This window comes from Centrocercus urophasianus, unplaced genomic scaffold, assembly GCF_019232065.1.
Source record: "Centrocercus urophasianus isolate 14NV4802_14NV808 unplaced genomic scaffold, USGS_Curo_1.0 seq_10, whole genome shotgun sequence".
NCBI classification, from domain to species: domain Eukaryota; kingdom Metazoa; phylum Chordata; class Aves; order Galliformes; family Phasianidae; genus Centrocercus; species Centrocercus urophasianus.
The window spans coordinates 91,430,579-91,446,940 of NW_024884142.1; the positions used below are offsets into that span (position 1 = coordinate 91,430,579).

A 16,362-nucleotide genomic window follows, 5' to 3' on the forward strand; every position below is an offset into this window, starting at 1 on the left:
GATTTTAGCCTGCTACGAAATAAAAGCAGAATTCACTTCTTATAATAAGCAATCCAATCAGAAGAACAGCAGTGGGATATTTTTTGGTGGTTTTTTTTTTTTTTTTTTTTTTTTTTTTCCCCCCCCCCTCTAAGAGACCTTGAAATGTGTGAGGGTGGTACAAGTATGTGCTGCTGTGTGTTAGAGCTGCCCAGTGAAACTCCTTACAATTCAACAGGACTGCATGGTTTATCTGCTGGTTCAGTAATTGGTGTAGAACAGAATGTAATCTGGTGTACACAGAATGGTGTATACAAACAAAACATGAAATAATAAAACAAAATATAAGATAATCTGAAAATAAATTAACCTCCCAGTATGTCAGCATAAGCTGTTTACACTAATTTCTGGAGCTGTGCTCTAGAATTGCTGAGGAATATACTTGGCCAGCTGTTTAGACAGATGAAAATGTGTGGAAATATATCTCTAATTGGTAGTTCAGGCAGGCTTCAATTTTTGTACAGTGTGTCTAGCTTCCTTATAAATTAGATTGTTACCAGAGGTGTGTTTCTGGGCTTCTTACTTTATTTCCTTTACTCTCTCTGACAGGGTTTATGTTTAACTCTCTTATTACTGGCTGTTTTTAAGAAAGCACTACCTGCTCTTCCCATCTCCATCACCTTCGGCTTGATCTTTTACTTCTCAACAGACAACCTTGTGCGACCGTTCATGGACACCCTGGCCTCCCACCAGCTGTATATTTAGAAGAAGTGGGAGTTGAAGAATTCTTTTTAAGCTTTGCAGTGAAGTATGGTACACTGTTTGGAATAAGTCATAACGTTTTTCACCTAGTGCCATATATTTGTAAGGAAAACAGTAACTCTGTGACATGATGTGTACTAAAAAGCTAGCTACGTGTTAAGCTGAACTTTTTCACAGGACTCCTAACTCTCGGACTCCAATGGAAAGCCTAGCTCATTGCAGATGTCAGAGCATTACTTAAATGTTATTTAATGTGCAAACTGGTTCTAAAGAGCAAGGAAACCTGTATGTAGTGCGGGGTACTGGAGAGATGAAGGGTCTGATCTCTGCTTCCAGAAGCTCAGGCGTTCTAGCCTTGGAATTGCAGTCAAGTTTTGCTGTGCTATGGAGTTTTTAGCATTTCAGACTTTTGAAGTGTTGTGTGCATGTGTAGGGAAAGTCAGTCTTGCTTGTAATTAGAAAAGCATAGCAGTATGCAGAGAACAGAGCATCACACCTCGCCGTGAGCACTAAACTGATGTGTGATGCTGAACTTTATAAGCTGGACTGCATAATTGCCCCAGTTGTCTCTCTTTGTTCTGAGCCTAGTGAGACATGGCTGCCATGGTTCTAGATGGGATGTCAGCAGTAGGATGTCTGAACATCAGGCTTCTGTTTCTGCGTGCATCCCCCTGGGCAGCCAACAGCTGAAGGCAGGGCTGACTGTTAAGCAGATCGGATCCTCAGCGTGGAAATCATTGCACAGCTCCCAGTAAATCAGTTGACCTGTAACTTCTTCTGTGTACCTCTGGTCTCATTTCTGTACATTGTCATAACTATTCCACAGGAGGACTTACCTTCCCTCTATGAAGAGGTCCTCTGATGCTGACTGAAGCTTGGTTTACCTTTTTTGGTACTGTTATTTGAAGAGCTTTTATTACGAATTTTAAAATAGCTATTTAATGTAAAAGGAACTCTTTTGAAAATACTGTCATAATTTGTATCAAAATATGGGGGTGCAAACACCAATTTGCTGTGACGTTACGTAAGGCACCACTAATGCTGGAAACGTTGACACAGCCTCAAGTGACTTCATTAAAAAAAAAAAAAAAAAAAAAAAAAACCCACAAAAAATCACACTGTGTTGCCAGTAAAGAAAAACAGGTCTGACTCTATCCTTACTAGTTATTCCTTCCAGTTATTACTTAATCACTGTTTTCCTCCAGATTTTAAGAACATTTTATTTCTACTCTGAGGGTCATTTTTAGCAATAGTTCTGTGACTTCCTTTTTTCTTCTTACACGAGTGTGTAACAAACAAGCTCTGTTTTCTTTGACAGCTGATCAGTATCAGCGTTTAAAACTGAAACATAATGCAGGGCTTTTTGAACAATGCACTGTCACTGAGAGATACAGAACTTCAGGTCTGAGAATCCTTTTTAGATAAGGCTTTGAAGTATGCCTTTTTAAGATAATGTTTTTTTTCCAGTAGACTCCTTCAAGCTAATCTACTTTTTGATATTTTAACAAGAACATCAGGTAGGTGCTTCAAACAAATCTTTAAAAAGCACGTAAGGTGTTTTGAGTGGTGTGTCTTAGTTTGGACAAGTACATAATTTTTGCTCTTGGTTTAGTTTGCTGTTCTTACTACTTAAATTTGCAATGTTTGAATGTACAATTTGCAGACAACTAATAATTACTGATAGCTATTTTCCTTTGGAAACAAACTGCTTGTTTTTTAAGGTTTGTATAAATTAGTTGTTCTTTTTCTTTTTAACAAAAACAGTTATGGGGCCAAATCAAAATACAATCACTTGCAATCATGATTTTATATTTTATACTGCATGGTGTAGATGATGTGAAATACTTTATATATAAGAAAAAATCCTGCTTGGCTTAACAGGGCTGTAGCATATTGTTATAAGTAATTTATTTTTCTGAAATTAAGTTGATATATTAAGGAAAATGGGTGGATCCTTCTTACAGAAGTATCATTAATAGAGCTTGAGTTCTATGTAGATTTGTGCTTACAATGACTGGCCCCTGAGCAAATTCTGCATAACTTATAATTTAAAAGGTGACTGAGCAATGGATTCTGTCAGTGCAACTAAATGTACTTGCTTGGTGAGTAAAGGGGTATATTGTGTGTGCATATACTGGAGTGGTTCTAACTGTGTAAATGTTTATACGTATTTGCTAATATATATTCACTGTGAGTGTGTGTATATGTATGTATATACACATACAAGAGTTTTAAAATGATGTTGAGTGATCTATCATCTCCTTGGGCATTTCCACTTGCGTATGAAAGTGAAGTTCTGTTCATGTTGTTAGCGTTGCACAGGATGGCACAGGATTTATGTTTTGCCCTTCAAAAAGGATGAACTGTAGCCTAGGGGCTATGTGAGGAATGGGCTCAGTGATCCTGCAACTTGTGTGTGTGTGTGTGTGTGTGTGTGTAGCAAGTGGTTGTCTGTCTTTTCTGTGCACTCACTGATTTCGCCTCGCTGCATGCTCTGCTAAACTGCAGTTTGACCTTGGAGAAATCCTAAATACTGCTGTTGGTGCCTCCATGAAAATGTACAGCTGTCAGGTAGGTTAGGATGACAACTACTTTAATGTAGGTGTCACTCAACGGCTTGAAGTCCTATAGGAAATGCCATGTGTTTGTATTTTCCTACATCTACCCTATCAAACCTTCTTTCCAATTTAGAATGAGTGTTTCATTATATCTGGACTAAAGCACAGCTTGGGCATAGAACGTGTAGAATGTGTAAGACTGAAGAATATCCAGGAACAAAAATGCAGTGGTAAGCCTGCCTAATGCTGGGGGATATGCAGCATTTATTGCCTTCCTTCCATTTCCATCATATTGCTACAGATTTTCTATCATTTCCCACTAAATTCAAGATGTTTGAAGTTGATGCTGTCAGCTGTCAAGGAGTTAAGTGAATATGAACTGTTTATTTTTTCCTTCATGCAACTCATTTATTTGACAGGTGCCCAGGAGCACATTTCTGGGAGGTGTCAGTGTTCAGTACTATTTATTGCTCAGTATTAAAAAGATATAAATAAATCCAGACTGTGAAGTGGAACTAGCTAAGCTTCTTGATATAGAAACCTGAGCCAGGTATGGGGCCAAGCAGTGGGAGTGGAAGTTCTCCAGAACTGAGAACTGTTTGAGTCCTATCGAATGCAGCCTGAACAATGTGTCAGCTTCTAGGCCAACTCAGGGGTTAGGACAGTGCAGAAATAAATGGTGTGAAGCCTAGTGGTCCTTAACTGCTGCCTTGCAGGGCCTGAAGAATCAGAAGGAGGCAGAGTAGGGAAAGCTTTAGGTCTATTTTGTCCAGCGTCCCTGGTTGGCATGAATTCAAGGATATCATCCCAGAATAAAATCTGAGCAACTCTGCAGCTACCTTGCATTTAAGAGTAACAGCAAACATATAAAAACAGTCCAACATTTTAACTTATGCAGTACCTGTCCTCAAGCTTTACAAAGCTAAATATAAGCAGTTAGAATTCTCCCTGACTTGGTAGAGCTGCATCTGTTTATGGAAGAACTCAAGTCGTTACTCAGAACTGATGTAGGGCAGGGCAGGGTATCTAAGGCTGCAGGTAGGTAGGCAGTCAGAGTTATTTTTAAAGCCACAGCTTTGATGTACCAACAAATAGTTAATAACAATAAAATGGTAATAGTGCAAACAGGATTATTCCAGCAGGATCTCCTTGCCCCTTTACTGTTCCAGAAAACACATGCCATCTCTTTAAGCCCCCACCAAATACAGTTTTTATTATATTACTGGAAAGGTAATCAGAGCTATTCTTGTTTTCCAAATATTGTGCTAATAATTAGTCTTACAGCAGTGTAACATCAGGTTTCAAGAGGCATGGAAACTATTTGATTTTCTTCCTTAATATAGAGGAAAAAAAAACAATCTGTGATTTTTGGCCTTCTGTGATTTGGGTGAGCAAACCAAGGACCAAAATGGCAAACACTGACTAATTTCAGAGAATTCATCATGCAGGCAATCCAGACTCTGGATTGTGTGGAGAACTAACAGGGAACAGAAATCCAGCAAATGCTTTTGGTATAGAGGCTACAGTCTGTGCACTGTTAGCCTATGGATCAATACAAAGTTAGAAGAAAGAAAACATACCGGAGGCATAGGTTAAATTTACAAAAGAGAGGTAGGGTTTCTCCAGGATTATCACAGCAGCGCAGTTATAGTTTTGAAGATAAAATGGTGGGAAAATCGGGGCTAGAAGGGAATATAAAGCTGCATCCAAAGCACTTATCTAAAGGGTTAAGTTACCTTACTTGTTGTCAGTTTGTCTCTGTGCTTTTCAGTGCCATCATGAAATAAAGTTCTGCTGCAGAGAACAGAGATCTGTCTTCCAGGAAGGGAACTGCCCCTTGTGTTGTGAAAGCAGGTCACCAGTTAAACTAGAATGACAGCTCTCAAAGTCCATGGAATGGATGGCACAGAATAGTCACACGCTTCATCATTAGATTCTGTATCTAGGGGGACTGCTGAAGTAAAGGGATACCTCTGATCCCACACCTTGGGCTCCTCCAGGCTAGCAATTCCTTTGGTAACATCTGAGAGTTCACTCCGGGAGAGTGAACCTGTACTGCTGGTTCTTGGTGCTGCTGTGCCTGAAGGCAAGCTCTTTTCACAGTGCACAGCTGCAGTGCATGTTGAAATTATTCTGTTGTGCTTCCAGTGAGGCTTTCCATGCGCTTCTTTAGGAGCCAGGCTTCAGGAGCATGACAGAGCAGAAAATTACCTGCAGCTTTGTTTTACAGATAGGAGTTGAAGTATTTACTGAGGGTCAAATGAAGGGCTTAACCTGAATGTCTGGACCATTTCTTGATGTGTCATTCTTTCCAGAGGTGTTAACTGCAAGAGTGCCCCCTCAACTGAACTCAGATGTGTCAGTCACTTGTGAACCCTCCTCTCCAGCTGTGATCACGCAAATATAGATACTAGAGATCAGATTACATAGCCTTTCTCAGCTGACCTCGTGTATAGGATCAATAGCCATAACAAAGCTGGAAAAGGGTCAGTCAGCATCCGAAGTTAGCAGTGATTCAGCTTGCCCCCTAGACTGACTACTAAAAGTAAATGGTTAGGACTCTATGAATCACCTTCCCGCAAGTGGACAGGGTCGAGGAGATTGCCTGTTTGCCACACACCACACAGCTGTTCAGAAACCCCCCAAGCTTTCCTCTCTCCCCTGTGCTCCATGCTATATACTGGAACAGCAAGACAAGGTGCCAGGACGCCAGAAGGCAGAGCAGCTGTTGGGGCAGTGAAAACAAGCACGCTGTCTTGAGGCTGAGTCCAGGCTGGGCCAATGTGGTGCTGCAGCCATGTGATGTGCAGCCATACTTTGCCAACGCGGCTGTGTTTGGCAGCAAGCTTTACCATTAAGCACCAAACTGCCATGACTAGTGCTAATTCTTAGTTTGGGCTAAGTTCTCCAAAACCTGGTGCAATGTTCTAAAACAGACCCATTTCTCCTGTATTCTCCATCCTGTCTTCCTGTTTAGATTGATTCTGTGGAAACTCTTCTAGATAACCCTCCTGTCCTTCATCTAAGAGTCTTCAGAGTGGCCAAATGCAGGTGAGGGACTTACTTCTGTTTGCCTAGTTTCAAATTAGTTTCTGTGTTTAACCAAGAGTTGAATGGCTTCACTAGTTATTGTTTGCACATTGAATCCTGCCAGGAAGTTACAAGGAACTGTCTTTCTGCTATGCTTCTGCAGGCTCTGTTGTGATACATGTAAAATCAGTTAGGTGGCAGGAGAAAAAGGCAAAGTGCATGCTAAACTATACAAGCAAATGCAGATTACAGTGAGCAAAAATAATGGATCTTTCTAGCTTAGAAATAAAGAACTACTGTCTTGAAATAAGAAATTCTTTATGCTGAGAACTTCCCATCACTGGATGACCACCCCAGTTATACAGCAGAATCCCTATCACGAGGTTTTTGAGATGCAGTTGCTCAGAGTGCTAGATAATCTCATCTGGGCTTTCTTTTCTCGGAGAATGTTGGACTTGATGATTTTCCAAGGTTCTTTCCAACCTGGGCTCTCCTATGACTAGGACTAATTGCTAGGGCGGCAGCCAAATGTGCTATCCCACAAGCAACATGAAGACAAGGACTAGCACTGCTTTCTTACTTTTAGTGCTCTTTGTGCAGTCTTGCCACCTGTCTCTGTCCTTCTCTCAGTTCACTCCACCCCCACAGGCTCATCTCCAACTTTCCAAAGCACCCAGTGCCCACTACAGCCACGTGGCAAAGTTTGGCGGCAGCAGTGGCTGCCACAAACCACAGCCAAGCACTGTGGTGGTGTGGTGTGCTGCACAACTTTTTCCAGCCATCCTCTGTCAGTTATGAACATGTTTGTAGCTTTGGCTTGTTGTGACTTGTTACCACACCATCTAGAGAATAACAACTACTTCTAGTTCTTTCATAACGTAAGGAAAAGAAGATACCTGCATGTGAATTTCCACTTTGAGAGATGTTTGCAACACTTCTCCCAGTGGGAAGAAATCGCGTTATCTGACACAGTGAGAATGTGTGTGTGTGCTGGGGAGCAGGGGCAAACCCTGGTAAAAGATTAAGAGGGCTGTGATCTCTCTCACATCCCTGAGCAATCTGGGAGGATGCTCTCTAAAATGCCTGAAGAGTCGACTCGACATTTATTCCCTGATTATTATAGATAATCCCAGCATTAGTGGGCCTGCCACCACTTCCTATTAGGTCAGTACTGTGTAGTAAATTGCCTGGAACTATAGAGCTTTAGCCACAAATACTGTCAAAAGCCCCGCTGTGTATAACCTCACAGACCCTGCCCACCTCCTCCTAGCAAGGGGCCTCAGCCTTCCAGCAGCCCCCCTGGCCTCCCCTGCCTCTTCCAGCCATGTGGAGCAAGGCTGCTTGCTGATGGCCCTGGACTGAAAATAGGGGGAGGGGGGTGAAAGTTCATGAAATACCTGTCCCATTCCCTGCACTGCATCTTGGTCAGAAAACATTTGTTGTGAAAACTGACGTGCTGCCTCCTTCCAAGAGAGCTGAATCATCTTGGAATAAAGTTTTTACCAACAAAATGAAATTGAGCCTTTTCTCCTTCCCTTTACAGCAAGGGGAGAGAGAAAAGAAGGTTAAATACAAAGAAAGCTTGAGCGTTTGGGGGTGAAAATACACAATTCAGGAGTCAACATTCCAAAGTGCTATAAAAATAGCTCATCATTTGGATCCTATGATGATAGTGGACGTGCATCTGCCACTGACTGAAATCAGAGGGATCTCATTTCTTTACAAGGCTGTTGCTCTCATTCTTGGCCATAAAGCCGTGTAAATAACATATGGTACAAACAGCGTCACTGAAACCTGCCAAAGTTTTGAAATACTTAAAGTTAACTACTGAAACCAAGCCACCTGTCCAGTAAGTTCTCCTTGAGCTGTTCCAGTTCATCATCATTGCAGCACTATGTTGATAGAACGCCATAAATCTGTGGAGGCAGATACTACATTCTTCCTGCCCTATAGAAACTTCCCTCTAAAGATGAGTGAACACAAGGTGAAGGATAAGATGTAGCTTATCTGAGCTTTGGTGGTTACTTGGAGAGGAAAAACTGACAGAAAGATTTCCAAAGTAGTTTTTGCCTTGTGGTTAGCTGTATGAATGTGGGAGAAGGATGGTGACGCATATTTTATTGTGGTCACAGAAGCAGCTTGGACCTGTCCTATGTCTATGTAAGAGGATTTCTGCGCGTTCTCCGCATAGTCCTGATGCTCATCAACCTGATGACAAGACCAATAGTTGCTTAATTGAAAATGCGTTAACTTTTTTTCCTGCAGGTTAGTTGTCTGACTACTAATTTCCCATTGCAGTGGAACCCTTCTGACTGCAGGGCCCAAGGATCCTTCCAGGCTCTGATTCTCTAACTTTGTTTTTCTGAAGTTGAGACAGGCTGACCAATTCCTCTCCTACACGCCTGGGAACTTGGCCCACTTTGTACAAAGCTCTGACAGAAGCCAGCTTTTCCTGAGTTCTTCAAAGCAGTCAACATCAGAACTGGCAAGCTTTTTTTTGGGTGTTCCCTGGCATTCAGTAAGCAGTGAGCTGCTAACTGGTGAGCAGACAGACTTCCCTCAGAAAACAGCAAGCAGGAGGAGAAAAGCAACCTCACCCAATGCCTGACAGTGAGCTTGCTGGAAGTCACATTTAAAGAGTCCTAGATTCTCTCTTCCCCATGTTGCTCTTGCTGATTTTATTGGGACCTGCAGCAGAGCTGTTTATCCGTCTCATGAAATTACATAAGTAAGTCCTTTGTTATGAAACTGTCAACAGGCAATACAACGTAAAGATATGATAGCCATGCGAAAGCCTCTGCACAAATCCATAACTTCTAGCTGCTACATCAAGCATTCTCTAGAGGTGCTCACATTTCTGGATAAGGCAGCAAATACATAGAAAGTTGACTGAATATAACAATACTGAATAAGATGTGACAAGCAAATGAAAGCCATAGTACAACAGATAGACTGTGGTTGAGTTATTATTGCATCTTCTTATAGTCCAATAAAAGACTCCTAAAACTTCCAGAACTTGATTTTTCACAGAACTGCTCGGGCTTGCTCTGTCAATTCAGATCTGCATTGCACAGATCTGCAAAAGGATGCAGGAATCCTACACAGAAATTACACAGGATTTAGACACTGAAGTACAAACTCACGTAACAGCCTCATTCTTTTTCACATCATACTGGTAGCACGGAGGCATCAATGCATGCCACAGTTTTTAACATGAAACATACAACCAGAAGGGGTGGCCCGGACTGACCTCTACTGAATTCACATTCGCATGTCCTGCCTCTGAAAACAGTTTGCACGAGGGAAGACAGTCTGGGATTTGGAAAGGGTGGATGAGTACTCTATTCTCATTGCTGAGCTTTTCCATCAGGTACAGCATAACTAATAGTAATAATAATATTTGTAAGGCTAGAGGGCAGAAGGCAAGAACATGCATAACAACAAGAGTCTTAATGTGAGGGTGGAATGCTTGAAGTTTTCATAAGCAAAGAAGGAAGCTGAATTTGGATCTTTTAAAGCCCATGGGGGTTGTTAACCACTAGGCTATTAAATAAATCACTGATACTTGACTCCTCAGTTTATTTCTGAAATACTTTGCCTCTCCTTTCTCTAGAATTCAGAACTATAAATTTAATTATTGGTAGCACTAAATATTGTATTTTATCTTTTGCCGTTACTCTTCAGAGTGCATGGCGACCTTGCAAGACTTATGCCATGGCGCAATTCCCCCTGTGCACTACATACAACATTTGCCTTTATATTTAGGATTGTGAACACAGTTAGTCAACCAAATGTCACAAGTTAGCCTCTGGATTACAGGCTTTGAATCCTGGGTGTCCTGTTCCTATTCCCCCTGCAGAACTAAATGGTGACAATAACAAAAAAGTATGAAGTATCAACTTCTGCTAGCTTCAATCCAGTTTTTTAATCCCAACTCCTTCCATTCCAACTTCCATGGAGAACAAACCTTTCTCACTTCTTCAGTCTAAGTATAGAAGAAGCCTGTCTTGCATTCAAATACAAGGGGTCTTTTAAGGATGCAGAAAGCCTGGCAGTAGAAGGTGTGATGCAAATTAAATAGCAGCTGCAAGAATGGTTTACCACATGGGAATGAAGTGAACCAGCCAGGCCTGTCTTAGAAAGATGGGGAGAGCTTGATCCTTTGCTTGTTCTGCCTACATCTCAAACTATGACAGCGTGTTCATGCAGAAACCCATGGAATTCTCTGTGCTCAGCACAGTGAGTAACGTATATTTCACAATTAATGCTGAGCTGACGCAAATTAAGTGGTGTTACACAGAAACTTAGAGCTGGCATCCAAATTCAGTACAGCTGCAGATGAAAGAGCATACTTTAAAGAAAGATATCTCAAATATATCTATTTCCAGATGAGGGTAAAGATTACCTTTCTTTTAGAGAAAAAATAACAACAGTTAATTCATATGTATTTCTGGAGACGTCAGCACTGACTTTGTTTTGAGACAAAATTCTCAAGGCTAATATCTTATTAAAGCCACATTTTTGCATCATTAGCATGGCTCATCTCCATCCAGTACTCAGACTTGAAAGCATTGTATTTGGCCTCTGCATTTCAGACATATTGTGTCTGTGCAAGGCCTGGGTGTATTGCAGTGAAGCCAATAATGCACCTTCACCTTTAAAGCTCAAATTTTGCCTTTCTAGTACTGACCTTCCAATCTGGATAGCAGCTGGGTGATAAGTTTTACTAAACATACCTGTACTGTGGCTGTCTGTTCAGTTCTGGACAGGGAGCTTCTCACGGCTCAGGGCTTGGGAAGGATGCTATTCTTTTTTTATCTAAATCAAAACACATGAAGGAGTGTAAGTAAGGTTGAAGCAACATTTTATGTGTTTATGAATACCGGCCAAATCAGCAGCTGTAAGTAAGGGCTTCAACTGCCCCCTTATAATGCAGGGAGGTTTGGAACTAGCAGACGGACCATTGGACTGAGTCCTGTACACAGCTGGCTATGAAATGTCCTTCAGTGTGTGTTTTGGGTTGCTGGTTAGCTTACAGCCTGGGCCAAAACAAGCAATTAACACGGCTGAAATTAAAGCTCAGGGCTGTTTGTGGGTCACTCCTGTAAACTACGCTACTACTGGTGGACACCTACGAATCCTGCTTAAGAAGAGGACTATTTAAGCCCCATACCTTGTGCAAATACACCGCCGCGGTACCGCAGCCCCCAGAACACGCACCGCCGGGTTATGGGCCGGGCAGGAAAGCTGCTGACCGCAACCACCACCACAGCGGTTCCGGCCGGCCCCGGGACAGCGCGGGAAAGCAGCCCGCGTGGAGCAGCGCCGTCAGCCAGCGCGCGCCCCCTCACAAACGTCTCTTCAGCACGGAGCCCCGCCGAGCGGCTCTGCATGCCGCCCTCCCGGCACGGCTCTGACGGGAAATCGCCATCCCTGCTGTCATCCCCGCCGCCATTCACTCCCGCAGCCAGGCCCATCCCAGGCGCCCCGGCCCCGCCCCGCCGTGCCGCGCCGTGCCGTGCCACACGCGCCTCGCGCCCGGCGCCCGCCACCGCCGCACGGACCTCACGGGCCTCACGTCCCCCTGCAGCCGCCGCGCGCCCCGCCCACCCAGCCTGCCATTGGTGGGGGCGCGCCGCGCACGGGCTCAGCACGCTCCTCGCGGCCCTTTCCGCCGGGGGCGGGGCGAGCGGCGCGGAGGAGCCAATGAGAGCGCGGAGGGGGCGGGGCCCGATGTCGGACGGAGGCCGGGGTCGGATGCGACCGTAAACAGTCGCGCGGGGCACACGGCGCGGCGCTGGGCGCGTGGAAGTGGCCGTGTTGGCCGGCGGCAGGTGAGCGCGGGGAGAGCGGGCGGCCTCGGGCAGGCGGCGCCCGGCGAGTCGGCACCCGGCGATCCCAGCGGTGGGACGGTGCGGGAGGCTGCAGGTGCTGAAGGAGCTGCAGGAACGGGCCTCCGGGGCGGCCTTCCAGGCCGGAATTCGCTTCGACGCTTTACGGGGCGCCCGGCCTCCCCTGCCGGCCGTCCCGGCGTGTGCAGGAATGCCCGCCGTGTGGGAGGGCTGCTGTTGCTGAGAGCCGCCGCGTTTCTGCTGCATCCAGCGGGAACGGAGGTGGGAGCGGCGCGGTGCCTCGGGGGCACGGAGCCCGAACTCTGCGCTGCGCTTGAAGGGAAAATAAACGAGGCAGGAGGGCTTCGTAAGAATAAGCGTGTGCCTTTACCCAGTGCTTCGGCATAGACGAAAGGCAAAGGTGTGGAAGGTTCTTCCTTTAATAACACAACTTCTTTTCTGTAAGGAATGAACCTGTCGACTACTGAGAATTATCTCTTGTCTTTGGATTGCTCCGCTGAGCTGGGCTATGTGCTCTCAGCGTACAGAAGATGATTCTCAGCACCGGGTGCAGGAAGATTGTGGTCAAAGTCAGCAGCAGGTCGATGAGGGGCTTCAGAAGGGGCTCGGGAATTGCTTGGAGCTGAGGGCTGTAAGCACATCCATCACCTCAGCAGAGCATTGGGGCTCTAGCGTTTTTCCTCTGTGTCGTAAGTACTTTGTCCCTCACTTTTGCATAGATAGAAGGGAAAGTTTAGCAGTGGCTCATGTGCTTGTGGATCTGCTCACTCTTATACCCCAGGACTTATTTCTTCCTTTTGTAAACGCTTCTTCTGTTAGCAATGACCTTAGTAACCTTGAGCAAGATACGCTTAAAATAAACAGTAGCATGTTGCCCAGTCTTAATCGAGAGGAGAAAAAAAAATAGGCTGCCGGCTGCACTTTGAAGGCATCTCCCTGTCCAAAATAAAGTGGTGTGATAAGTAGAAGAAAAGGTCAGATGTGGACAATTCCCTGACGTGTTTACTGTCTGAGTGCTCATCACCTTGTTTGTTGCGGTCAAGGAGAATTCTGTGCTGTGTAATGCAACTCTGCTTGTTTCATTTGTGATATTTAGAGCAGGTTAATAATAGCTCGTATTGGATCTGTGCAGCAAGGACTTGTTTTGGCATCCAGTCTTCCAACAGTCCTTTTACAGGCAAGTGGGGGACTGTTTTTTCATGCCTTGTTTGTCAGGCATTTGTGTTTTATCAGTCAGCAGAGATGTGTGGAGCTAAAGCAAAGATCTAAAATCCCCAGTTCTTGTGTACCTGAAGTGTTTGGTGCACTTCTCAGCATAAGAGGTAGAACTAGATGTCGTCCCAGGAGTGCTCTGTGTTGTGCAGGTAGTATGTTTTGCTTATGAAGTTCTCTTACTGTGTTTTTTCTGCCTCTACAGTTTCTCCTTTTTTTTTTTTTTTTCTTTCTATGTGTGTGGATTAGATCTTCGTGTAGCTTCTTTGTTGTCATTCAGGTCTCCTTTTTAACCAGCTGTATACCATGCTTTTTTGATGTGTTGAGCAAATGTACTGTAAAAGGGCTTAATGTAGTATTCTGAAATGTCACAGCTCTTCTGCTATCTGAATTATGCCATTTGGGAGTATTAAATCCTCATTTCAGTCTGATACAATCCAAGTGCTTAGTGATTGGGACTGGGAAAGATTGAATAATAGGCTGCAAGTAAAATGATTCTTTCTTTTTGTGAACTCCTGAAGTGCTTTGTGATGGAACCCTTTGTTTTTCAGTTTGTCCCCATTGCCTCCTGTCCTGGCACTGAGCACTGCTGAAAAGAGTCTGGCTCCATCCTCTTTGCACATATATATCAGGTGTTTGTACACACTGATAAGATCTCTGTTCAGCCTCCACTAGGATGAACAGTTCCTATCCCTCTCCTCTTAGGAGAGGTGCTCCAGTCCTTTGATCTATCTTAGAAGCCCTCTGTTGGACTCTTCCTGTGCAATGTATCCATATTTCTTTTGTACTGGAATGCCCAGAACTGGACCCAGCACTCCACGTGCAGCTTCACAAATGCTGAATAGAAGGGATGGATTGCCTCTTCTGCCCTCCTGGCAAGACTTTGCCTAATGCAGCCAATGATACCGTCAGCCTTCTTAGCAGCAAGTGCATGTTGCTGACTCATATTCAACTTGGTGTCTGCTAGGACCCCCAGGCAAAGATGCTTTCCAGCTGGATGGCCCCACTGTAGGCTTCCTTTTTGTTGCCAGGTCACCTGACAATTTTACCTGTTGTCCTTTTTGTTGGAATGAATTGCTTTTGAGCTGGGAAGTGGTGATCCTTGAATATCAACCAGCTGTCTTGGGCCCCTCTTTCTTCCAGAGCTCTATCCTATGAAACTCTACCAAGCAGATCTGTGGAGAAGGCCGAAGTCTGTTCTGAAGTGTAGAGTAGTGAGCTTGCTGTTCTAACGATCTTGAACTCCATCATTTCATTGTCACTGCAGCCATAACTGTCTTTGATCTTCACTTTCCCAATAAGCCCCTCCTTTTTGATGAAAATGAGATAAATTTGTGTTTTCTTAAAGCATTCTCTTTTGCCTACAGACCTCTTGTTGCATCCTATATTCTTCTTACAGAGAGGTTCTGACACAGCCAGTAGGAGAAGCATTACCAGTGCCCAAACTATGTGAGCTAAGGGGTCTATGAATAGCCCGTCGTGTATGTTTCTAAATTTGATCATAACCCTAGTTTCCAGGGCAAGGTTGAAAGGCACGGGATCTGTATAGATAAGCACACCTCCAGAATCAATAGTGGGAGGCTGTGGTGTTTGACCTGCTGTTCACAATGATAACGGAGGGGTTCTGATCACTGTGCAAGCAGAGAATGCATCTGTGCCACCTGAAGGTGCATGTATGGAGTGCCCTATTCCTGACTTCTTAAAGTGATGAGACATAACATGCACGGTTCTGTCTCCCTCTACAAAAAGGCTTATTAGAAAAAGGTCATCTTGCACATAGGAAGATATTTTTACAATAAAGTTACAGGGTGTATATAGTTTTCCAGTAAGCTATAATTAAAAAGTTTTTGACTGAAAACCTTTGCTGGTGCATCATTTAATCCTTTAAATATGTCTGTTAACAATATACCAGTAAGATACTTGGCAAACTGGTCATGAATCTGAGTTGTTTTCTGCATTACTGGGGAGTTATACTGTAAGAATTGTGCTCAGAACAGGGATTTTCTTCCCAGCTCCAGCACTGAGGTGCTTTGTGACTTTGGGTAAATTACCTGCTATCTGCTAAAATAGAGAACTTTCAAATTAATCTCCTTTGTGTAGCTCTCTGAGACCTACTAGTGAAGAGTGATGTGCCTTTCAGTGAGAGAGGAAGAACTTCTGTTTTTCTCAAGAATATGATCTTAAGTAATGATGTATTTGAGTCTAAAGGAATCTCACTTGTTTGTGAAACATAATTTTTGTATTGGTTTCCAGTTTCCATATTGGATTCTGTGTGCTTTAAGAAAGTTAAAATTTGAAATAAAGACAATTACAATATGAGAGCAAATGGAGGGAGAGGGGAGAACCCAAACAACCCGAATCAGCAGACAACCTTGTTGATTACTTGTGCAGAGCTTCATGCTAGGGGGCTGTGCAGCATCCTGCTGGCATCTAGCAGGGAGCTGAGCTTTGGTGATAACTTCTGTCTGGCTCTGAGAGAGTGCAAACATCTGGATTTGGTCAGCAGAGCTTTAGTGTAACATTTTTATAAATACTGCAAGTTAGATATCTTACAAATTGTGGGTGTTGTGGGTAAACATTGTTTTTGAAGGGATACTTCATGGTGGCACTGATACGAGGGATGCTTCAGAACTTGTCAACTCTGCGAACTGGCAGATGGGCCACAGTGGTACCCAACAGGATCAATGAGGATGAATGTAATTATTTGTGAAATTAAGTGGTAGCACAACAGAGCTTTTGATCCATTCCTCTAAGAACAGCTAGTGAATGGTCTGCTGCTTTTGTTTGTGCCACTTCAGTTCCTGGAGGAAGATGGACTGCAAGGGCTTCTTTGCCCTCAGTGTTGGGTGAAGCAGGGATTAGAAAAAAGTCAGCCTCATAATTCCCATGTCAAAGGCCAGTGAAGTAAAAGAGCTTTAATTTGTCCCCTCCTTGCATGTACTTATCACCTAGGAACAGTGGCAGAGCTC

The 16,362-nt window shown here is 43.9% G+C and overlaps 2 protein-coding genes and 1 long non-coding RNA gene across 6 annotated transcripts in view; 2 read left to right on the top strand and 1 right to left on the bottom strand.

Moving 5' to 3' along the window:
* The window catches only part of PSEN2 (presenilin 2), a 23,562-nt gene extending 14,223 nt beyond the window's left edge, over positions 1 to 9,339 (top strand). For all 3 annotated transcript variants that reach the window (XM_042812748.1, XM_042812765.1, XM_042812756.1), the window contains exon 11: positions 589 to 9,339. In XM_042812748.1, the coding sequence (XP_042668682.1) occupies positions 589 to 744 (156 nt within the window). In that variant the 3' untranslated portion in view covers positions 745 to 9,339. The remainder of the gene's footprint in view (positions 1 to 588) is intronic.
* The window catches only part of LOC122157255, a 25,637-nt gene extending 13,690 nt beyond the window's left edge, over positions 1 to 11,947 (bottom strand). Inside the window, exons 1-2 of the long non-coding RNA XR_006167818.1 lie at positions 11,894 to 11,947; positions 11,066 to 11,147 (exon numbers count right to left, since the gene is read on the bottom strand). This is a non-coding gene — a long non-coding RNA (uncharacterized LOC122157255). The remainder of the gene's footprint in view (positions 1 to 11,065; positions 11,148 to 11,893) is intronic.
* A 134-nt stretch (positions 11,948 to 12,081) lies between these two features.
* The window catches only part of COQ8A (coenzyme Q8A), a 32,569-nt gene continuing 28,288 nt past the window's right edge, over positions 12,082 to 16,362 (top strand). Inside the window, exon 1 of one of the 2 annotated variants that reach the window (XM_042818248.1) lies at positions 12,082 to 12,163. The gene's annotated coding sequence lies outside the window, so the exon portion shown is untranslated. The remainder of the gene's footprint in view (positions 12,164 to 16,362) is intronic. The other variant, XM_042818240.1, reaches the window with a different exon arrangement.